General features: G+C 40.9%; 1 protein-coding gene across 2 annotated transcripts in view; it reads left to right on the plus strand.

Annotated features, from left to right (window-relative positions):
- Window positions 1–25: 25 nt before the first annotated feature.
- The window catches only part of LOC109633959 (myosin phosphatase Rho-interacting protein-like), a 24,966-nt gene continuing 106 nt past the window's right edge, over window positions 26–24,885 (plus strand). Inside the window, exons 1-22 of one of the 2 annotated variants that reach the window (XM_069525151.1) lie at window positions 26–286; window positions 2,549–2,626; window positions 2,732–2,797; window positions 3,196–3,347; window positions 3,450–3,534; window positions 4,860–4,995; window positions 6,915–7,068; window positions 8,772–8,886; window positions 13,032–13,130; window positions 14,416–14,472; window positions 14,560–14,628; window positions 14,719–14,808; window positions 14,915–15,024; window positions 15,951–16,473; window positions 17,583–17,684; window positions 17,786–20,041; window positions 21,190–21,337; window positions 22,093–22,210; window positions 22,295–22,454; window positions 23,312–23,413; window positions 23,883–23,969; window positions 24,424–24,885. The exon at window positions 24,424–24,885 is cut by the window's right edge and continues 106 nt beyond it. In XM_069525151.1, the coding sequence (XP_069381252.1) occupies window positions 161–286; window positions 2,549–2,626; window positions 2,732–2,797; window positions 3,196–3,347; window positions 3,450–3,534; window positions 4,860–4,995; window positions 6,915–7,068; window positions 8,772–8,886; window positions 13,032–13,130; window positions 14,416–14,472; window positions 14,560–14,628; window positions 14,719–14,808; window positions 14,915–15,024; window positions 15,951–16,473; window positions 17,583–17,684; window positions 17,786–20,041; window positions 21,190–21,337; window positions 22,093–22,210; window positions 22,295–22,454; window positions 23,312–23,413; window positions 23,883–23,969; window positions 24,424–24,564 (4,974 nt within the window). In that variant the 5' untranslated portion in view covers window positions 26–160 and the 3' untranslated portion in view covers window positions 24,565–24,885. The remainder of the gene's footprint in view (window positions 287–2,548; window positions 2,627–2,731; window positions 2,798–3,195; window positions 3,348–3,449; window positions 3,535–4,859; window positions 4,996–6,914; window positions 7,069–8,771; window positions 8,887–13,031; window positions 13,131–14,415; window positions 14,473–14,559; window positions 14,629–14,718; window positions 14,809–14,914; window positions 15,025–15,950; window positions 16,474–17,582; window positions 17,685–17,785; window positions 20,042–21,189; window positions 21,338–22,092; window positions 22,211–22,294; window positions 22,455–23,311; window positions 23,414–23,882; window positions 23,970–24,423) is intronic. The other variant, XM_069525152.1, reaches the window with a different exon arrangement.

Genomic DNA, 24,885 nt, shown 5'->3' on the forward strand with positions numbered 1-24,885 from the left:
TGTTACGTCACCACACATGACGGAGGAGCATGACGTCGGCAGTGAGCAGATCAGTGTTTGACAGATGTTCGTGCGGGACCAGGCTCCTCGCTCAAAGCGGAGGAGACGCGGAGGGTAGCGGTCTGTGTTCGCCGCCGAGCAGAGCTTCGTGTCCGGCAACATGTCCGGAGAAAAGGCGTCGAGTCCCTGCAACAAGTTCCAGGCGAACATCTTCAACAAGAGTAAGTGTCAGAACTGCTTCAAGTCCCGGGAACTGCATCTGATGAGCGACCACGACCAGGAGCAGGTAACGATCAACTCCTCTGCTCCTCTGCTCAATCACATGCACAGCGTTTATCCCTGTCATCCGTATCAACTTTGTCAAGTCTGACAACACATTCATGGAGAAGCTCAGGACTTTCTAAAGGTTGTTTTCAGTTCTAAGTAGCTGAATGTGCCCATTTCTTCTTCAGTCATTTTGTTCATTTTGTCTTCTGAACTAACTTTACGAGGAAAATATCTGATCAGAGCAAAAAGGAACATGAAATATTAGACATTTATCTAAAATATTATTTGTTCATTAAGAGTCTATTTCGGTCTATTGGATTCATTTACTATTAGTAGCTTTGATTAAAAGTATTTTTTTTCTTCAGCTGTATTGCAAGATATATACACATTTGGGATTCATTCATAATATTTTGAATATAACCAATGAATCAATTAATTGAACATATAGTATATGAAATAACAAATGACAAAGTCATGTTTTCTTTCAATTAAATGATTCTTTTTGTTAATACATTTTTGTTTTGATTGGGTGTATGCATATAAAAAACTGAAAGGTGGAGTTAGTCCAAGTCAGTTTTGACGGATATGCCAACAAAATGGACACTGCTTCATTGCATAAGGACTACTAGTTATTTTCATCATGTGGTAGTTTAATATAAAGATTCTTTTTTCAATTGGAGTTCACTGAGAAAAAACATCTGATGGTCACATTTAAGAAGCAAGACCAATGTAATGTTTCATTTATCAATTGTAATTTTGTATCCATTATATAGTTGCACCTTTATTTCAACAACCTTCACCGCTGCTAGCTTTCATTAATTTCTTTATTTAGCTGTATTGCAATAAAAGCATTGGGATTTTTTTTTCCATATCACCAATTAATCAATGAATTTAACATTTAGTGATAAAACCTTTATTGCTAGCTGCTAGCATAGATTCACAGTTATTTCGTCTGCCGAATTGCAAGATGAGCATGGCGTTATTTTCATTGATTCATTTAGCATTTACAATAAAAGATATATCCAATAAAGACTAAACCTTGAGTAAATGAAATTATACTTTATGTCCAAAAATCCTTGTTTTGATTGAATTTATTTACATTTAGACATTTTTTATTTCAGATGGGGAAATCAGTAGATTTCTATTGGATATATCACCACAACACTGATTGATAAATAAATCAAACATCAATAATGCAGACCATCTATTTATCTTGTCCATTTAAAAAAAGCATGGAGTGTTCTGCCGCCTGCGGAAACATCATTCCTGCAGGTATGTCAGGTGGAGGTGATGTCAGGGAACAATCATGATGGCTTCCTACATGCCTCACATTGTTGAAATGTGTTATTACAGCCTGTGCCCTGTAATTTCAGCTGTGTTGCTCAACCTGCAAACACTACACATGGTATTAGTCTAACACAGAGGACAAAAGCTGTGTTTTGCCATAAACGGGGATCGTGTTTTTATTGTTGTAAAATGTGAAGATATTACTTTGATAGAAAGTTTAATCAAAAACATCTCTCTTACTAATGCGTCTGAATTTTCTCCATCAATCTAAGATTTCACATGAATGACAGAAAGAGGCATTTTTTAAATTTAGGTCAAAGTTAAGGACAGACCCTGAATTTCAGTTTCCAGATTGTGGCATTCTACTTTGCTGAGCATGTCACTGGAGACATGTACATGCACATATCTATAGTTTTGTGTTCATATACATATGATTAGTACCTGAATACTCAAAACAATCTGATCCATTCGGGATATTTCATGAACTTTTTGTTTGTATGAACTAAGATCAGTTACTCGATCAACAGAAACTCAATACACATGCATCAGTGTGACAAGAACAACGTAAAGTGACAAAACCATCTTAAAGAAAAAAAACATTTGATGTGTTCGTTGACTTTTTAGTTTCCCATCCACTTAAATGGAGGCAGTTGGTGGACCTCAGAAACTATGATGGACTGGTTTTCCGATTTTATAGACTGATCAATTGATTAATTGATTGAAAAATAATCAAAGTATTAATTGGCAATGGAAATAATTTGTTAGTTACAGGATTCCTTTAATTTACTGTCATGTAAAACAAAGAAAAGCTACAGATATCACATTTAAGAAGCAGGAATGAGGTAATTTTCATCAACAATCTGAATTAAATAAATTGTTTGTATAGATATATGTATGTAACAGTTTGTGATTTATTGTTTCTTACATGCTTTAATGAAGTGATTACAACCTTTTGCTCAAACTGAAACACCCAGTTTTCTTTCTTTCTGTTCAGGCAAAGCCCATCTATGGCGGCTGGCTATGTTTGGCTCCCGAGGGGACAGACTTTAACAACCCAATGCAGAGGTCGAGGGTACGACATGTGAAACGGACATGAAGCTATAACACACATTTACCTCTTCTGCTTCGTCATTTAGTCTTTAACTTGATTTTGTGATTTCCTTTCTGTGTTTGTCAGAAATGGCAGCGACGCTTCTTTATCCTGTACGAACACGGCAGTCTGAGATACGCCCTCGATGAACTGGTGAGAAACTGTTTTGAGAGAAAAATCATAAGCGAGCAATAACAAAAAGCATACACAAGGAAGCAGTGTACAGTGAACGCCACTCTGTGTGTACATCTGCATTTAAAGTGTGTTGGGATCACGCATGCATCTTTAGGCCAGATGTTGTGAGCTGAACCACAGCAGATGATTTGGGCTTAGCCTGTCCTCTAATGCTCACATCCCCCCTCCCTCCCTCTGTGATGCCCTTAAATCTCATTCCCTCATCTCTTTTCATTCCAACACCGCAAACTGCTCTCTGTTTAACTGTCACTCTTCTGCACTCTGTGTGACCAGTCCTCATGATGCAATTTCACCATAGTTACCCCCGACCCCTACACAAGCAAATCTGAAGTGTCTGATCTCTGATTGTCCCACAGTCGAGCACTTTGCCACAGGGGACGGTGAACTTGAACCTGTGCACAGACATCGCAGACGCCGAGCCCCGGACGGGTCAGAGGAACGCGCTCTGCATCGTCACGTCAGAGCAGGAAATATTCATCCGTGGTGACAACAAAGAACTCATCAATGGGTTGGCATAAATTTGTACAAAATAAATTAAATACAGGAGAATTCAGAGGTTCAATTTTGCACATTCGACTGTTTAATGTCTGGAATCTGCTTTTTCCATCAGGTGGAGCGAACAACTTTCTATGTATCTACGGACCAACAAACAAAATCAGAAGAAAAAACGCAAAGTGGAGCCTGTCACCACACAGGTAACAAAGCAAATGTCCAATCAGTGATTGAGTACGCAATTTAACCATAGACTGTTTATAAAAAGGGACGTAAACGCAGGGTCTGAAAAGTGAAGCCAATCCGGAAGTGACTGAAACCTGTGTATCTTGAATTACCAGCAGAGGGCGACTCCAATGGTTTTAAGAGAAGTTAGTTTCTATAGAGATACATGAGAAAAGTACTCAACTTCTCGCTTGATTGATAACCTCAGAGTTTATGTTCTCAATCTCTAGTTTCAAGTCTTCTTCAGTACAGCATGATATACATTTTGTAAACTGCTGGTACCGTCCAACGGTTGCAGGTCGCAGGTGTAGGTGGGTGTGCAGTGGTCTTAAATTCGCTCCACCCCCATCCCTCTAAATTTGGTTCGTTCTGATTTCAAAAAACCAAGATGGCGCTGAACATATTGACAAACTCAAGTCTTTGAAAAGACAGTTCTCAAACCAATGGCTGACGTCAAGGTTCATTGATTATAGCACACTGGTAGCTGTGGGGGAAAACGATTAAGGTGAAGAGAGACATGCTAATGGAGCACTCAAACATTGTATTCAGTAGAAGTTTGCAAAAACCTTTCAGGCGCAGTGCAGGCACCACCACCACCAGTCAGATCATATTAATGCACATTAACATCCTCCCTGTCGTGGTGAGAGGTGGAAGAACCAGCTGGTGAACCTGGTGTGTGCTCATCTCTTTAAATCGTATTATGTTCTTTGTTGAATGTCATTAGCGAGAAACTGTAATTGGTTGTTGTTACGACAACAGCACCAAGAGTCAGGCCCACTGTCTAGCATTAAAGCAATGCACATTGGTGATTAGACAAAATCAATATTCATGGTCCCCAGTGGATGAATCCTGTTATTTTTGATGTGTCATCCTCAGTCAGTATGAGACCAAAACCACAATATGAACATCAGGGTGGCAGAGGAGGAAAACAGAGAGGATTTTCAAACTTTAAAGCATTCATCTTCTGGAGACTGAGAATGTTTGTTGAAAATTTCATCTGGATTCATATAACAGGGTGGTTGACTGATTGGCTGTCCCCACAGGCGAGGCTGAAAGCTTGTCTTAATTTGTTAAAACCGAGGCAAAGTGTAATGGAGGTTCCTAAGCACATTCATGTTCCCCAGAGGATGAACCCTTAACTGATTCTATAATATTACACATAATGAATCAAAGTGTTTATGTTAATGAAGCCACTAGCAGTTTGCCATTTTATCAAGGACCCTCTTTTCTTTAAATCCACTTAAAACATAAAAGTTAGATCGTGTACGTTATTCACCTTTTTGTTTTTCACGCAAAACATCAGGAACCCAGTCCAGCAAAGATGGCTGCGACAGATCCGGCAGAGTCCAGCTGTGGTTGGTGGCAGGAAGAGCAGCGGAGCAGGGGACCGGATGTGACCCCCATCTGGACTGTCACAGACCCGGAGCAGACCCCTGCAGGTGCCACAGAGTGCAAAACACACACATACACAAACAACCTTTCGATTCCATCAGCCAATCATGGCCATTTCCTGTCCGAAAGCACTGTCATAACTTCGCACAGATGTTCACACACTTTAGAGCTTTTTATTTAAACAGTTCATTGAACCCCGGCTTCAGCACACACACACACTGAGCACTGATTTGTGTTCGCGGGAACCAGCTGGAGGAGTTTCTGGTCTAACAGGAAATCACTCGGCCTGACAGAACCAAACACAGAAAAACTTGCATCTTTAACCTTCAGGCATCATTAAAAACCAAACCTGATCCATAAAAGAGCTCGTAAACACGTCCTAATAGGCTTGATGAGTAGCACAGGACAGGTATTCGTCCTTTGGAACATTGTGACAGTGGACAACCGGCTGGCGTCAGGATTATTGCAGGGTCTGGAGAGGTGCTGTAATGAAGGCCCGGGCTGACTCCTGCTGACTGTGACCCTAGGCTGCTTCGTCTAATGACTCATCCTCCATCAGGGTTTTTTCTCTGGTCATTAAATTTCTGGACACTCATTGAATTCTTTAAAGTGTTTTACAGGGAGGGGAAGTATTTCTGACAAGAAGACAGACACAATCTGTGATGGGGTTTTAAAACTAAGTCTTTAGATAGGTATGTTTTGTCTGCTTTTTAGATATTGTGTATTATATTAATTTATCAACCATTGATCATATTGTGTTTGTATTTCCCATATTCACAAATCACAGTTGCGTCTCACAAGATGCGACATCCTCTGCCCTTAACCCTCAACAGGACCAAGGAAAAAGTCTAACAAGAAAACTCTATTAACAGGGAAAAAAATGTAGAAACCTCAGAGAGAGCCACATGTGAGGGATCCCTCTCCCAGGATGGACGGAAGTACAATAGATGCAGCGTGTAGCTGAACACATCCTCAAAATAACAATATTTACAACAATGAATGGAAAAAACAGTTTTTAATGTGTCTTGTTTCAGATTAATATTGTGTATTGCTGCTTTCAGACATGCACCTAGTCTAAACATTTTTACTGAAAATGTCTGGAAGGGCTGCAGTGTGAGAACACACAAGTCCAAGTCAGTTTCTCAGAACATTTTCACAAATGTAAAAATAGAGCAGGAAATAACATTTCTAACACGTGACGGATGTGAAAGTGAAAGAATACAAATATATGAGTATGAATAGGAGAAGCCATGTAGAGGACGCAGATGAAGATGTCTACTTGGAAAGATGATGAGATTCAAGAAGAAGAGGTTTTGGTGATAAGAACTGTCGCTGGTGTGATTTCCACAGCAGAATTCATACGTCATGTCCTGCCTCCTGCATGCTGTACCCAGGCTCCTCCCTTCAACCTGAATGTTCCGCTAATGTTGCTGTTGCTGTGAACGCCTCTGACCCAGAGAATCTGCTGCTTACTTTAATTGTGAAAGACAAATTACGGAAAATGGGACCCAAATTTTGGGAACAGGATCGGGGTTCGTTTTTTTTCTAGATTCTTGGGGTAAGACTCAAACTAATGATTGTTTTCATTAGGGATTAATCTGCCTATTATTCCTCTGCATCTCCACCAGGAGGTTGGGTTTGCACCTCTGTTCATAGTACAAGAAGAAGCTTTACCTCTCTCTCAGCGTTAGCATTTGGAACTTAGAGATATTAAATTATTCATATCCCCCTCTGCTCATGGGGATCTATTGTTGTAGGGTGTCTGAGAGAGGAGACTGGAAGATTTGCATCTAAAATCCACTGCCATTGGCTCATGTTGGTCCTGGGTTCAACTACAACTGCAACGGGGGGTGGATGGATTGATGTTCAAATCTCTAAGATCTCAAATACTTTCTCAAAGCAGCAACACCAGATATTTTGTTGGACTCCAGTCTAAAAAACATTTTATGTTGCTTTCTATATCCAGACACCACATCAGCCTTCCAGTGCTCCGTGTCCAGAGACCCTCTGACCTTAGATGCCGGTTTCGGGAACCCAGTTTTTGATTCAACGGCCAACGGTAACATCGCCCAGCTGGTCCAAGCGTCAGCAAACAGCAAGGACCAGAGCCAGGACAGAAGGTTAGAAAAGAATTGGGAGGGCAATTAACAATTACCAGCCAAATAACTTTTCTGTAGATCATGTTTGGCAGCAATCTGGAGTTTATTTTCTGTGTGCACTTATGTTTGCATGTAGTCTGTCGGTAACAGCCCTTTAAAGTGCTTGGCAAAGGGAAAGGGGGTACATGTGCTAGCAATTAGCACAAAGGACATCCAATGCATCTCAGCTTCCCCCCAGCGTAAAGCTGAACAGCCATCACACTCCGCTAAATACCAGATCAAAGCCTTGCGCTCTAACCCTCCATTAGATCCCACTGCTGCATTTTTATATTTAGCTCGAAGAAACCCGCCCAGTTTGAGCATGTAAACCGGTCACGTGAGAAGGAAACATCTCAGCTCTTCACTTGTTCCCTTTTTGGGAAACAAAAAACACAAAATACTTACCCCCCCACCACTGCCCCCCACTACCACCCTCCAAATAAGGCCAGAAATTCCAAAACACTGTTGTAATTAGATATCTACAGCATTGTTTCTCAGGACCTTTCATGCAGACTGTCTGCCAGCCTGTCAGAGAGAGTAGACTTCAGCTAAAAGCTCAGTCTGAGGGCAGAGGACTGTCTATCCCTGTAGAGGCAACTCTAACGTTCACTGCCTATGAAGAAATTCACAGAAATGACTCAAATTTATAGAAGAAAAAACCTGCATCACCGTCAAACTCTCTTGTGCTTGTAATGTTCTGAAAGTTACAGAGTGATGGCAAAACAGACACAGACCCCATCTGGTCCAATAAAAGACGAGAAGACAGAAAAAACCTCTGATGGGGTTTTGAAAATAATAATAAAAATATATCAAAGTCTAGTGCAATATGTTTTGTATGTGAGAATGCAAATGTATGAATCAGTGGCTGTGGATATGTTCTGTAACTTTTTTTGACCAATCAAAACTCTGGAAAATATCTGTGTAAGCCAATGTGTGTGTTCATAAAGTGTCGTACATGCTGTGTTCTTCAGATGTGAAAGACGATGTCCAGACCCAATTTTTCTGGATAGTCGTGTCTGTAAACAGCTTAAAATTAACTTGACGTTACATTTACGTTTATGATAAAGAAAACTGAAAGTCCTTGTTATTCAGTAATGCTGTGTCAGTGACGCCACTTTTTATTATTTACCACGTAAACAATTGCCCACAAACTTTGGCTATATAAAAAAAATGTCAACTTGTCAAAAGCAAAACTAAACGCTAATAATAATCTGAAAACTAATTAGCCTTTTTACTTAGCTAATTTAGATAAACCTACTTAAATTTAAAACGAAATCAAATCAGGGTTTTTTTTTATAAAGCACAGTAAAAATAACTGGGGTTGATCAAAGAGCTGTACAATAAAATTAAAAAAAGAAAAGAAAAACAACATCAAAGAATAGCGAGAGCCAATAAAATAACAATAGAATGAGAGAAGATAAAAAGAAAGTCATAGAATAGTAAGAGCCACCCAGTAAGCTTAAAATGAATTCAAACCCTTTAGCATACAAATACACTGAACAGGCTAAAAACAAGTCGGTTTATAAATTAGTAAATAAGACTTAGTCATGGGCTGCAGTTAAAAGCCTGAGAGAACAGGTGGGTCTTCAGTCTAGCTTTAAAAGAGAAAAATCAAATGTGTGGATTCAGTGTGTACTTGTCTCATGTAAAGTTTCACGCCAATTAGTTGTCTTTGTTTTCACTAGCAGTGGCGGCACAACAGAGAGGATTGTGGGATTGGACACCACCAATAAAGAGCAAGAAGGCAGGCCGGACGTTTCCAGCAGGGGCAGGAGTGAGGCTCGCAACAACAAGCGAGAGGTAAATGAAAGAAAAATCATCTTTTATCAAATTGTGCTTCCAGTTATTTAGCCTGTGTGAATTCTCCATCAAGAGGTGAGGAAGGAAGTGATCCACAAGGCAAAGCATTCAATTCACTTGTCAACCTACATTCCGACCCCCACATATGGTGATGAGCTCTGGGTAGTGCCCGAAAGACGGAGATTGCAAATACAAGTGACCAAGTTTTCTCCGGCAGATGCCTGGGCTCAGTCTTAGAGACAGGGTAGAACCTCTGCTCGATCACATCAAATGAGGGATTTGCATCCTGGTGCGGCTTCCATTGGAGATTTACCAGGCAATGCCCAACTGGAAGGGGAACCCAGGGATAGATCCAGAACCCACTTGAGGGACTATATATCCCATCAGGCCTGGGGACACCTCGGGATCCCTCAGGAAGAGCTGGATAGCATGGGTGGAGAGAGGGAGGGAAAACTGGAAAACCCTGTTTAGCTGAGTGCCTCCATGGCCCAACCTTGGATAAGCAAAAGATAATGGTTGGGTGGATGAAAACTCTCTACAGACATTTAATAAATATTTTGAACACACTGTAATGTGGTTAGAAAGCAGCTATAAGGACATTGTAAGTTATTTATAATCTGTTTGTGAAGACAAATACAACTAAATACTTATATCTGTTTATAAACACGTTGTGACTTGTTATAAACCCTTAATGTGTTCAAGTACTGCTTATAAATGCTAAAAATGAAATAACAGTGGTTTGACAAGAAGAGTCTTAACAGTTTCCAGTCATATAATTAGATGGAGCTCGACATAAAGGTCATGAAATGTGGTTTCAAAGCTGTTGAATATCAACTTGCCGACAGCTTCAAGTTCACAAGACACATCACAGATTTTTTTAAAACTTTTAAAAACTGAAGGAGCATGAAGAAAACACCAAACACAACAAGACAGAAAAGACTAACTGACATGAATAATGAATTACTGTGTAATAACAAGGTGGCAGGCTTGTTTGTATGTAGTTTCTCATGCTGAAGGAGACACTTATTTTAACCAGTTAACAGAAACATCCTGTGAGAAATGACTATTGTTGTAACTAGTTTGTTCATGTAGGTCAGCAAACCTCAGGAACATGAAGAAAATGAGATGTCAGGTCCTGTAACGATTAAAAGCACATGTCCTCCTCAGCGTGGTCGTTTACTGCCGTGTGATACATGATGCTGATCAATCCCAGCGTGGGTTTGTCATGACTGGACTGGAGCTGCCACTGGGCTGGACTGGTTTGAACATGACTCACACAACCAGGTGTTCTGCAGAAAGAGAGCGACGTCACTTTTACGACCAAGCTTTGAGCTGATCCTAAACCAGGAGTCTTAAGACTCCTCTTAAATTCTCTTCTGTGACAGTCATGGTGCAAACACAAGGCATCCACTTCCATTCGGGGTGTTCTTTTTATTTATGTATTTTTTTTCTAGCACCATCATTCAGTCCAAGCCGAGCACTAAAAAGCAGGTGATGAAGGTTTGGCATGAAACGTGCGGACGAGTTGATCCTACCGTGTCAAGGCATGTGTGTCTGTCAACATGTGAGGGTTCATGTGTCAGCAGGTGGGAGAGAGTCTGTGATTCACTCCGAGCTGCAGCATGTTTTTACTCAGAACTGGTTTTGATGCCCTGAGGTTGTTCAGTCCACCCGCTCCCGTGTGTCGTAATCTGGGAAGGGCCTTTTTTCTTAAAGACTTCTTTCCAGGTATTCCTGCGAACTTGAACAAGACTCATCGTTGGGAGCCCTTAGAGACTTTACGAGAATGTCTGCATAACCAAGTGACTACTGAGCTTGATGGACTGTGAGGAAGCTCAGTAAGGAGCTCCTCTATGTGCACATCTGTTAGGGAACGATCCTGTGGGTTGTGGAACTGCTGATTTAAGAGCTGAGCGCGTGTCTGTGTGTGACAGTGTCAACAAAATGCTAAAAACATGGAGATAAACTGTCAACGCACTGTCAAAAAAAACTGGATGACAAGTTAAACCAGGTTTACTGCTGTGAGTCAGGTTTATTATCTCCAGAAGGGGGTTTCATTTGTTTGTTTGTTTGTTTGTCAGCAGGATTATGCAAAGATTACTGAACACATTTCCAAAAACCCTGGTAGAAGGATGGAACATGGGCCAAGAAAAGTGATATCTGTGTGATATCTGAGTGTGTGTGATTTGGTGCAACTTCATTTAATTTATGAGGATTGTTTGGCTTTGGCGGGGGTTTGACCGCTGATGTTTGCAGCAAACTTTAATGGATAAGTGGTAGAGACAATGAATGGATGGACTTTAGCTTGTGATTTCATTCATTTTTATCACCATATCACAAAACTTCATATCTAGCTATAACACACTTCTGTGAATACAACATGACGAGTAATTGGATCCTGAGCTGTGGAGTGTCATGACGATGCTGGTGGTCAGTGATGACTCTGGGCTGTTTTTGATCCTTGGAGGTGCAGCTCATCGCGGCCCTGCATGTGGTCCGAGGTCGTCGGCTCTGCGGGGCGGTGTGATCTGAAGGTGTTGTCCAGTGATGACAGAGGAAGTCTGATTATATTGTGGGCTGTATTTCCGACTCTGGAGAGCTGCTGAACAGTTGGTATATTTTATTATACAAGAGTATGGAAAACCAGAAGATGATCCAGGCCCAGAGCAGCCATATAACATGATTAATAAACATAACGATCTAGACACATGACGTGTTTAAAGGTATATGATTGCGTAGTCATTACCTTCACCATGGAGAGTATGCTTTCATCTGTGTTTGTTTTTTAGTCAGCTCGATTGCGCAATAACTACCCGACGGAATTACCATGATATTTTGTTGAGTGTTGGGGCATTACCTCAGGGGAGAACCCATTTAAATGTGTTGTGGCTCTGGATCAGGGGGTTGAGTGTGTGTTTCTGCATTTGCAGAAAAGTGAAAAGTGTTGATATCTCATTAAAATGTGGAACAGATCTTTTAATAATGATAAAAGTTTCTTATAGAAAAAAAGACTGAGGTAATAATATTGCTGGGGCTGTTGAAGGAGATGCTGCTCGTTGCATAAATATCTGCTTCGTCCTGACATGTTCATTTTCTCTTCACTGTGAATTGATCAGTGCTTCAGAGTCATAAATGAAACCAGGCTTCACTCACATCAGCGACATGTCCACACAAATACATTTTCAGAATGAACTCCTCCCAGCCATGAAACACCCATCGTTCACTAGAGCTGAAATGTTGTAAAAGTGTAATCACACTGGTGCAACCCAGATGGCCATCAGTGTTAATCTTTGATTAAACACACAAGCTCATTTCAGAGGATTTGCATCTTAAATACATCACCAACCTTTTTTTTTATCCCATGAGATGATTTATGTCTGTGGGTTTGTTTTACCAGCCAGGAGGAGGCCAGAGCAGCCTGTCCAGAGTTCATTCAGGCCTCGGAGCTCAGATTGCCAAGACAGAGGACAGGCTCTGTCTTCAGCGATTGTTTAAGGGGGAGAAAAAAGATCTTCCCTCTGCAGTCGGAGCACCGTGTTCCTGCATGTGTTTTGTCCTCGGATAGTTTTCAATGTAAATGGCAGAAAAAACAGTAAACACAAAGACTGGCCTGTAACCATTAAAGTGGTCATTTTTCCCCCATTAAAGTGGTTATGTAAGAGGGAAGAATGAATAAACAAAAAAAAACCTTGTTTCATTTAACACTGTGTAATCCAGACTCTGATAGGAGCTGTCACAGCAGCTCTGTCGGCCTGCAGGAGTCTCTGCATCATTTTGAAATGTAAGACAAAAAGCTGCTGAGCATCCGCGATTGTGCTGCCACTAAAACCTTTTCATGCATTCCACAGCCGAACGCAGTCATCCATGTGCAGTGCACTGGTGATGCGAGTAAGAGTTTAACAGGCTGTGGAGAAAAGCCTGCTGGGCTCCCCGCGGTGCTCTACAGCAGGGCTAATCCTCACATCTGACGTCCCTGCCAAGGATCCAGACTATCGGTTACTCCAGTTAAAAGAATGCAGACTGCAAAGCTGCAGCCTACCTCATTGAGGAAACACTTCACATCAGTGAAAATGCTGTGGATGGTTCTGATTATTGTAATTTCAATCGTTTCCCTTGAATTCTGATTTATTTTTTGTCTTCCACAGAAGCTGCACTCATGCGGTGACGTAGCCCAGCTCAGCGCACCCCCTCCTCAGAGACGAGCCAAGTCTCTGGACCGCAGGACGTCAGAAACTGTCATGACGGTGAGTTATCTGCGGAACCTTTTCAACAAATACAAATAAAATTTGAACCGAATACCTAACCTTTTGACCCACAGTGTAGATTAAATGGAGGTCCCAATACCGCCCCCTATAGGTTAAACTACTCTCTTTCTCCATGTGTCCATGAATGCTGACCAAACTGAAAAGAGTGACAGTTGAGATTTCCTGATTTAAATATATAGACTATATATGACAATGGACTTAGACTTAGATTTCAGAAAGTGAAGCCAATACGGTAGTGCCTGAAACCTGTATTTTCTTGAATGGCCAGCAGAGGGCGACTCCACTAATTGTTTCTATAGATGTCAATGTGAAAATTACTCAACTTCTGTTTTGATTTATAACGTAAGTAAACATTTTCCTAAGAAGTTTGTTTTTTCTCAATCTCTAGTTTCAAGTCTTCTTCAAAACAGCATGATGTTCATTTAGTAAATTATGGTCCCTTTTAGAGTCAAATAGACAATAAAGCACCGTGTGATGACTGACAGTGTGAGTCCTGTCCCCGATCCTCCAGATATGCTCACCGGTTTGAAAAACTAAAATGGTGCTGGACAAAATGTCAAACTTGAGGCAGAAAAGGACAGGGTGATATCGCTGTGGGTTACCGCTCTGTCATAGCACACCTTGTGTTTGTCCTGATCATGGTGAGGTCAAACAAACGTGGTGTGTGTTCTTCTGGGTGTGTTTGTTTCCAGTGTACAACCCTTTAGTTGGGTTTACACTAGTTTAATTCATATTTTTTTATTATGATAATAATTAATTTCAAAGCTCCTGGACTGCTTGTGTTAAAAAAAGATAAAGTTACGATTAGACATGTTGTTCATGTGTATTACTCATTTCAAAAAGAGACTGTGTCAAAACAACAACAGCAGATTTACTGCAGTGAATCAGTGTTGGATTTTGTTTTTGTAAAATATAATTAATAATATTATTTGGAATAAAAATCATGAAAAGCACAGAAACATGTTTTCCACCTCGATTTTCCATAGATCATCTGATGATCACTGACATGATTTTTATTTTGGGAAACAACTGAAATCTGGGTGCAAACTACAGGGGTCTCGTCTTGATTGACACTTGGTGTTTCACACACTGGGGGAAAACACTTATTAATTAACAATAATCTAAACTCCAGTGTCAGTAGAAAACTCTTCAAACTCTCATTTTCACAGATATGATTACTGACAATCAATTTCTTTAGTTCTTTCCTTTTAACAGTTTCTTTTGTTTTAACATGAAATTTTTTCACATTGTATTGTCTTTACAGCCGGATCTATTGAACTTTAAAAAAGGCTGGATGGTGAAGTTGGATGAAAATGACCAGGTGAGCTGTTTAGATTCCTAAACCAAATGTTTGTCAAACTTTAGATTTTATTTCTGCTGCTTTTATTCGTCCTTTGCTCCCCTCTAGTGGAAGAAATACTGGTTTGTGCTGTCGATTGACAGTCTGAGGTTCTACAAGGACTCGATTACTGAGGAGGTACCGTACTATTTGATGTCTTACTCAGTAAAAACTTTTTTATTTTTGTGTTTTATTCAGCACAAACATATTTTTGTTTTTTGTTCCCAGGCATCAGATCTGGAAGGAGAAATCGACCTGACTCGATGTTATAATGTGTCTGAGTATCAGGTGCAGAGGAACTATGGCTTTCAAATCCATGTAAGATTTTACCTCAACAGCTTCGAAACTGAAGATCTCAAATTTGACCTCCTGTGTTGCCAAAAACGTATATTTCTTTAACTCTTATTTTTTGAATGTGTTGCAGACCTTGAAGGCCGTCTACACATTGTCAGCCATGACTGCAGGAATACGCAGGAACTGGATCCAGTCTCTGATGAAAAATGTTCATCCAGCTAACGCTCCTGATGTAACAAGGTAAAGCTAAGTGAAAACATTCCTTGGAGATGAAATAAGAATGTTTTATTCCAGTTATTCAAATGCATAATCTACATTTATGTTTCATTTGAAGTGAATTTAATTCAATTCAGGACCATTTCCCCTTTTAAGATACCATTGGACGAAACATTCAGAAGTAATAATACCAATACAGCCATTTAAGTGTACACTTTTTAAAATATAATTAATGAACAATTATTAAAATATAAAGAATTATGAACTTGTTAATACTGATGCATAAAACCAGGTCACACATACTGTATCAAGATGTCAGGGATAGGTCTAAGGGCTCTATCCAGGGGCGTTGCAACATGGTAGACAAAGCAGACCTGGGGCTCTGAGCTGAGCAGAGGCCCCACTGTACCCTGATGGTTTGGTTGATACTGTCTAGCAACAACCAAAGTCAGCAAGTCTCCAAGAGACAAGTGCAGCATTTGTTGTGTTATAAAAACACGGTGCAAGGGCCGCCGGCAGGTGGTGTTAGCTGTAACTGTTAGCAATCTCTGGCCATAGCTAACAAATGCTGATAAGTTGATAACCACGACTATAATCACTATAATCGTAATACGTACTTTTCAAACTGTTTCATCCCTATTTCGATCTTAAGAGTAGAACATCTTTCTTATTTCCATTGTGGTGCTTGATTTCAAAAACAGCTGATGCAGGAGTCCAGGAGCCTCAATGACAACATACTACCTTCAAATCTATGTATCGTTAGCAATACAATTAATAATAAAATCACTTTTAACCTATGCAGTTATATAAAAACTACACATATTAAGTTGGTTTCCTAGAAAACCCAAAAAGAACCAGAGAAAATAAGGAAATCTTAACCGTTTTGGAGAAGGAAACGGAAAAAGTTTAAAATATTCTCTAAACTAAACATGCTTACATTTTATACACAGTTTACCTGGCCACCACCCTTCCCGCAGTGCTCTTGAAGCCCTCCCCAAACCAGATGTGACTCAGGACTCTTGCTCCACTGACGTATCCACAGAGAGAGACCCTCACCACAAACCCAGGAGTGTGATGGAAAAGCGGCGAGAAGGACGATACAAAACCTACGACTGGGCTGAATTCAGACCTCAGAAAAAGTCGACGCCAGAGTCTGATCGTCAGAGGATTACATCTCCCTGCTCACTAGAGCTGGGCGATTTGGACAGAAGGAGGAGGCGGGAGGAGAGGAGGAGGAGGTACGAGAACATGCTGGGCTTCTCTTTGAGTTGGGACGAGACTGGAGGTAAGACGGACAATGACAGCGTCAGAGCACTGAGTCCAAAATCCCAGCAGAGAGTGGAAGAAGAGATAGAGGAGTGCTGGAAGCAGGTGGAGAAGACTGTGTTCAGACCGGACAGGACTGTCCCACTGTTTACTGAGGCTGAAGACACTGTGGAGATGCAGAAGCTGCTGAACAGCTACAGGAACGGGGTGAGTGATTCAAATCTGACTAGAGATCAAGTTTAGCTTGACCCATTTATCAGTAGAAATGTAGTGCCTGTTCTAAACCGTTTGTAATGTTCTGTTCTCTTGTCCTATGTTAATGTTCCGGAGCTACCTCAGAATTGTTCCTTGTAATTAGTGAGCCCTCCTCAAACAGTTCTACAATATACTTTCACTTTTTGTTGATTATGTGCTGGATGTTGTGTGCAGAGCATTTGATAAACACTCTATCATGCAGAGGGATGTTTGTGTTCATCCTATCTGGATTATCTGCAATGCAGATTTTATAGTCAGTGTTTTTCATGAAGTGAAACTCAATTTTCTTTTATTACTGTTCACATGTGATGTGTGTGTATATGTGAGTATGAATGATCAATTCAACTGGTGTCATTTTTTCATTCATTGCATTTTGGCTATTTCAGAGGTTTGGTAACAATCTACAGAGTCTTCAGACCCAAGTTCACAACTTTTCAAAATAAAAGCTCTGGAAATTAGCTCGGCATAAAGTATTACAGCAACAAAAGAAATGTTGTGCTTTTACGCTGAAGACTATTTGCTAAAGATGAAGTGGTGAATGTTGTTGTCATGACACAGATCAGCACCTGCGACACCCTGTCTGTGTCAGTCTGATACAGTGAAATGAAACTATCAAAATTATGTGTTGGTAATTTTGACAGGTGGTTTGACCCGTTTGTTGACCACAGCTGTAGTTTATCCAAGGACAGAGAAGAAGACGTATTCAACTTGGTCCACAGACTAAAGGCACTCTGCCCCGCCCCAGAGATTTCTGGAATTATAGATTAGCCTCACACAGACATGTCAGTGTCTGGGTTTATGTCAGACTAATTTACCTGTCTTTGTTCGGGGGTGTGCCAGACAAGCCGCTAGGCACACATTGTGCAGATGTAAGGAATTGTGAAGTCACAATGATGCAGGCTATGGATGAGGTGTTTCAGGAGCAGTGTTTTTTGTGAGGGAGAGGAGCTCCCTTTACCACAGAGCTGTTTACGCATACTGTCCTCCAGACTGCATGTCCTCCAGCGGCTTTGTGTAATGAATGTTGCTGAATTTGAGTTGTTGCCTCTGCGTTGTTGAAGGTTGAGGATCTGAAGCTTCAGCTGGCAGAGTCGGAGCGTCACAGGCTGGAGCTGGAAGCTCAGCTGAGTCCAGTGGGGGATGATCATCAGCAGGTTAAATTGGTAAAGAAATAAATTTTATTTTCAGCCTCAAGTCTGTTAGTTTACATTTCGTATCTGTGCTCAAACATGTGGTTGCTAATCCTCCTGTTTTCTTTTCTAAGCTGGCGCCTCCTCTGGGTCCTGAAGAAGATTTGTGTCCGTCAAACACAGACGAGGATTTGTCAAACAGCCTAACACTGAGTCTGAAAGAAGCATACGAAGACACCAGAGAGGTTTCACAGCAGCAGAACATTATCACACATGACGTGACGGAGCAGTTCGGCCTTGAACCACCTTCCTCCACACCTCAGCAGACGCCAAGCATCTGGCTGCATGATACAGACGGCAACTTCCAAGAGCTGGGAGATTTCCTTCCTGAGGGTGTAGCCACTCCTTTATTTTCACCTACATCAGACAGTCAATACATTCTGTCTCACAGTGAAGGACAAATGTTAGAACTAAACTCTGATGGCACAACAGCTGACCACCAGAAGCAGCTGGAAAACGAAGACAGTCCGCTGTGTCCCACCACAGAAACACAAAAAAATAACACTGAATGCAACTCAAATTCATTCATTTTAGGGATGCAGTCGGAGGGAGACGACAGCCCAGTCAACTGCCTCGTAGAGCAGCACATCCCTCCAGACCAGGCGATGGTGAGGAAGCTATCCCAAGAGGTGGAGCTGCTCACCAGCCAGAATGAGGCTCTCAACCAACGCAGCCAGGAGATGCTAAACCAGCTGACGGAGGCAGACCGTGAGATAGAAAGGCTGAAAGCAGAGCTGAGCAGCAGGTACACCGAACCCCATCACCTTCCAGAGGTGGAGCAACAGGAGAAAATGAGAGCAGAAGATCTGGAGAGGGAGCTGAGCCTGAGGAACCAGGAGCTCCTGGAGGCCCAGACGCTCATCACGTCTCTGATGGAGAACCTGAGGGGGACGGAGGCAATGCTACAGCTGAATGTCAACGAGGAAGAAGCAGGAGGGGAGAAAAAAGACCTGAAACCAGACGGATATCTGCTGCGATGTTTTGAGGTTACTGAAGCTAAGCTTACAGAGCTGGAGAGACAGCTCGTACAATCAGAAACCCACTGCGAGGAGCTGCAGGTGCAAAACGCTGAGCTGAAAGAGGGTGAGAGACGTTTCCATCAAAGAGCTGCAGAGGCAGAGGCCGACATCAGGAGGCTGAATCAGGAGTTAGAGGCGGAGAGGTTCAGTGAAGAAAAGAAAAGTGTTTCTGGTGAAGAAAGGATCCGGCAGGTAATAGAGGGGATGGTCGTGAGGTTGGACGCTTTGGAGAAACTTTTGGAGGCAATTGGAAAGTTGGATTATTGGAAAGAAAGAGAGAATGATGAGACGATGCCTGCAGTGCTGAGTCAGCTGAAGTGGGAGGAAAACTTCTGGATTTTGCTTCTCAACGAATTTCGAGCCAGCACTTCCCAATCAAATGAGGAGAAATGTGTAGAAGTGCTGCTCAGAGAGGTGGCAGAGCACATGGTTGTAGAGAGGCAGATGCTGCTTTTAGGTCATTATTTACTTTCTGGGATTGATTCTTACACAGATGAGGGAAGAGAAGGTTTGAAAGATCTGGATGTTATTTGGAATACCGCAGGTGTGACAGTGACAGAAACACAAAAGACAAATGAAACCAGGATGTTTGATTCTATTGACCAGCTGTGCCCCATTAATCATTTCAAAGCAACAACGCAGATGAAAATGTCTTTGCTGAACTGCGTTGCCTCTGCCCCTGAGAAACTGCAGCTGATGGCAGAAAGGTGTCGTGATTTTCAAGTTTCAGAGCATCACTGGTTTGGTTTAATTCACTCCGCAGCCACCGAGGCACTGTACTGCTGTCATCTAAAGCGGCTGCAGTCAAAATGTGATAAAGAGCTTGAAGAAACTAAACGGAAACTCCTCAACTGCAGCAACTGTGTCAAACTGATAGAGGAGAACAGGGAGCTAAAAGCAAGACTGTCAAATCTAGAAGAGCAGCAATTGTCCACATTTGGTGATAAGAGGAACATGTGCTGTCAGACGGATGAGATTTCACCACAGGACACAGGCACGGAGCTGCAGATAACACAGGCAGGTATTGTGGATACAATTGGGGAAGAGGAGATGGTCAAGTCGTCATTAAACTTTACAGACGTCCCACTTCTGGGAACACAGGAGATGTCAAAAGAAAACTCAGAGGACAGTGATGAATCCCAGCAGGAATCAGATCCGAACACGGAGATGGAGCAAGTTTTAGTGCTGAGAAGAAGAGAGAGGGAGCTGGAGGAGCTGCTGTCCGTCACCGTGGAGGAGATGAGCCAAGAGTTTGAGGGCAAAATGGCTTGGGTTCAGATGCAACATGAGAAGGAGACGGAGAAGCTGAAGGTAGGAAGTGATAAATGTGTGATTTTTTTTTTAAAAGCCAGTGTTTTAAGATTGAAGCTGTACATACTAGAAACTCGTACGAAGATAATCTTGATGCCAAATACAATTAAACTTGAACAGAAACATTAGAATTTGTGTCCAAACATTGAAGTTTAAGTGCTTATGTGGAAAAGATGTGGCATAAACCTTAGGTGGCTCCAGACGAAGCTGTGTGAAGTTTAGAAAACTGAAATGAATCTGTGGCTGTGGAGCCTGGACTCTATAAAGATTGACAACATGACTGCTTCTCAAAAGTGATGCCAAGGCTTCTCAATCTGTATAGGTCATAAACCTTGCCTCCTCCATGTTAGTGGATGGTACACGAACCAAACTTGAAATACACGTTAAATAAAATGTAGCAATTTCTGTCATTTTAGGTAGTTCTTATCACACTGATGCTTGTTCAAGTGTTCATGCCTCTGATACATCTGGTTTCATGGGGTAGACAGAGCGTCATGATTGACAGCTTAGACTGACTCATGATTGGTTGAGCACTTGTATCAGTTGGACCTTGCAGACTCTGGCTCCAAATATGCAAAATGGCAGCATTTGTATTTGAGATATTTTGCCTTTATTTCTGGATAGTGGGAGAAATTGGAGACGCGATGTTCTTCTCTGTTTAGATGTGGTTTATTATGTGGAGGAAGAAAGCAACTTTCCCAGACCTGTTTATCCTGCTCCTCATCTCTGCTAAATGATAGAGGCTCAAGTATAAAACATATGTTATGTACTCAAGTTGCAGACAGAACCACTGACTGTTCATAAATATAAATGTTTTCAGATATGTTCATCATGAGCTCAAACAAGTTTAAAGTGAATTCATTTTCAGATGATACAGAGAAAACAAATGACTTCCTTCAAATATTCAGGAAAATAGATAAAAAATACAAAGTGGATAAAAATATTTTTTACAGTGTAATTTTAAATCATCATAGGTAATGAAAACTTAAATTTTGCCACCAAGCGGACCTGATTATTGATTTCGATATTTCATCAATCATAATCTGAGCTGGAGCCAGTTAAATTCACACAACGGCTCCTAAAATATAGAAAATAGGTCACAGTGGTGTTTACTGATACACAGAGGTTTTCATCTGATCCACCCTCAGGCCACATGTCAGCAAGGGTTCGTCTCCATGGAGCAATCCCATCTGAAGGTCGTGGAGGAGCTGCAGCACCGACACCAGCAGGAGGTGGAGCGCCTCCTGGTTGAGAGAGACCAGCTGCTGGAGGAAGAGAGCGCTGCTACTGCGACCGGTGAGAGGAGTCTGTTTTTACTCCCATCTGCTTTTTTTGGGAAAATTAAAAACTCATCTTTTTTTTTTTGCAAAGGAAACAAATGAGTTTCCTTTAGCTTTAATCTGATGTTCTGTTTCCATTAGAACTTATTTAACAGCACAAAAATACACTTTTATCACCGTGATGTTTTCCCTTTTGCTTTCATATTGCTTACCACAGATCATCTTCATTGCTGATTCATTGATAAATTGTTTTTGCCTATGAGACATCACAAAATTGTCAAAACATTTTTTTTTTTAAATATCATCATATATAAGAAAACAGCTAATCTTCTCTTTTGATTGGGAATCTGAAGATTTCTGCCTTTATTTACCCAATTTGTATTTGATTAGTGTGTAAAACAAATGATAGATCATCAGTAGGTGCCAGTAATTTTCCTGTTTATTGATTAATCCATTAATCAACTACAGGAAAATAAATTCACATTTGTTAATGCAAAAATAATATATCTTATACATAATTAAGTAACATAGTAATCTGGTTTAAAAACAAGTTTGAGACTCATCAAAAGCCCAATTTCTGGCAAAGTAGAATAGTTTTGTACAGTTTCTATTTTTAAAATGGTCAGTATCCACTATCTTACTCAAACACAGTATATCATATAGTTCTATTTCGATATCTTCAGTCAACCTCCACTATATATTTTTGAAGCTGTTTCAAATTCATCAATAAATTATTCCACACTGAATCTCTTTTTTGATTTTTTTCTTAAGCAATCACCGCGATTAAGAACGCTCACCGTCTGGAGCTGGAGCGGGAGGTGCAGAGACGAAGTCAGTCAGAAAACAGCAATGAAAACATCGTCCTGCAGGACATGCACAGACTACACAGGTACATAGAGCAATGATTTCCCATTCATTCTCATGGGAAGTGTATGTGTGTGTTTAACATCTGTTTGTCAATGTGTCTGTGAAGTGAGGAGCTGGCCTCTTACCAGCGGGAGCTCGAGGTTTTGTCCCAGCAGTTTTCTCTGAAGTGTCTGGAGAACAGACACCTCGTGCAGGCCGTTGATGCAGAGCGGAGGGCCTTGTGCCAGTGCCAGCAGGAAAACCAGGACCTGAGGACCAGAAACCAGGTGACACAAACTCTTTAATCCACCTGCTCGCAGTTAATATGAGATCCAGGGTGAAAAAACAACCAATAAATCTTCTCTCATTTTGCATCATTAATATTCTGCTCCATATGGCAAGACTTTGGGCTCTCCTTGACAAAGCCTTGGTATATATGTGTGATCGATCTAACAATTTCTTTTTATAGTTAAAATGAAATGAAAATAATCAATTTATTCTATTGTTCAGAATCATAGACTGCATATAAAGATGGACGTCATGACACCTCCCTGAAAATGAAGCCAAAACATCCCAGAGGTTTTTCTGTCATTTTAGGCAGTTCTTCAGTTCAAGTGTTTCTGATAAGTTTGTTTTTTATTAGTTATTTGATGCAATTACTGAGATGTCATGATTAACAGCTGAGATTGGCTCACGATTGGTCGATAGCATGTATCAGTGGAACCACAATACTGAGGCTCCATCCCCAGATCACGACTGCACAGACTCTGGCTATAAATGTGCAAGAGGACAGTGTTTGTATCCAGGATATTTTGCCTTCATGTCTGGATAGTGGGAGGAAGGGGAGACACGTCACCCATCTGTATATACAGGCTGTGTTAGACACCAACAGAGTCCGATTTGAGATCATTTTTAGATCCCATGACTCTGACGGGAAACTTCAGACCAGTTCCCGATTTTATTTGAGTTCCTTTTTATATTTTAGTCTCTATTTATTCTTAGTTTTAATCCACTTGTATATCCTCTTTTATGTTACATCACTGGTTTCATCTGATACTGAAGAAACGCATAAACCTGATGATTCTGTTTTTACGAGCTGTTCACTGTTGGTAAGGGAGAGGCCTGAGTGTTTTGTCTTGTGCAGGAGTTGAGCGGTCACCTGGCGGCAGAGATAACCAGACTGTGTTCACTCGCCAAACAGGACGAGCTGCCGTTCAGACAGGGAATGGACATCTACGAGATGGAGGTGAGTCTCATCTGAGTGAGAGAGGACAATAACGGTTAAACTCTGAATTACAGAGGGCTGCGTACTCTCCTGGTAGAGTGAGTACCACATGTAAAACCTCAGTTAAACCTGGTCTGCAGCTGGTTTAAGATTTTGTGATTTTTTTTTTAACTGCCTAAACAAGTTTAAGTCTTAAATCCTAGTTAGTCAAATAATTAAAATCCTGTAGTTCAGCGTCCTGTGTTACATCAGGTGTTGACTCAACCACTAGATGTCACCCATGGTCCGGAAACTGCACGACAAAACGGTTTTAGTTACTGTTTTCTATAAAGAAATCGTCATTTAAGTGTGAATAATGTGTTTGGTTCTTTATTTCAGCTTTATGTAAATATATGAAGCTGATACACTACATACTCTGCCATATATTTAAAAATAAATATGATAATTATATAAAGATATGATTAGTTGAAGGTTGTTTTTGTTATTTCAGATCACCCTGCGAGTGAAAGAGTCTGAGGTCCAGTGTCTGAAGCAGGAGATCACATCTCTGAAGGATGAACTGCAGTCAGCCCAGAGGGTGAGAATCAGTAAACACCAATGAACTGATACATTGACATTATACATATTGATCAACTGTATGCTCAGAAATTTGGATTGTAAGCCATTGTATAAAAATCTGTGTTATATGGTGACTTAAATGAAATGAAATTGAGTTTGGACCAGAAGCCCAGTATAAGAACATTTATAAAAATATCTATTTTCAATAGCAATTTAAAAGAGAATATCTGAAGGGAGTTTGTTCTTTTCTAACAAGAAAAGACCTGGTTGCCTTGGATGAGGACGCAAAGTAAGAAAGTAAAAAAAATTTGCATCCAGACCAGAATTCTATGGGCTTTTCCCAGGGTCCATCTGAGGTGGAAATCGGTTTTATGTTTTTTTCATAATCCTGCTAATAAATAACCAAACAGGTGAAAACATAACCTCACTGGTGGAGGTGAAACATAACGTCCCATATCTCTGTGATGTTTCAGGACAAGAGGAACGCCACAAAGAAGTACAAGGACATGTTCACAGAGCTGAGCATCGTCAGAGCCAAAACTGACAGAGAGGTGGACGAGCTGAGAGAAAACCTGAGGCTGGCTCATCAGGCTCTGGACCAGACTTCCCCCTGAATTTATCCATTTTCACAACATTTGTTTTCACTGCGACATAAAATACTTTACCCTCAGTATTATTCTCAAAACAAAAATATCTGGAAGATTTATTGTCAACCTCACTCTGTTTTTTTTATTCTCACAGTTTTGGAGATAAAGATGATCACTGTGTCACTCACTTCTAGACCATGTATTTAACACTGTTTGTGATTTAGCTCAGTTCTTCCTGTGATCGTCAAACATCTATTTAAATAGTTTTTTTTATTTTGTCTTTGCCCAAACATCACCATTTACTGTTTGTGTTGTGTATATATAGTATTTTATCTGTACAACCAGGTT

Source organism: Paralichthys olivaceus, chromosome 5 (assembly GCF_024713975.1).
Source record: "Paralichthys olivaceus isolate ysfri-2021 chromosome 5, ASM2471397v2, whole genome shotgun sequence".
Lineage (NCBI taxonomy): Eukaryota > Metazoa > Chordata > Actinopteri > Pleuronectiformes > Paralichthyidae > Paralichthys > Paralichthys olivaceus.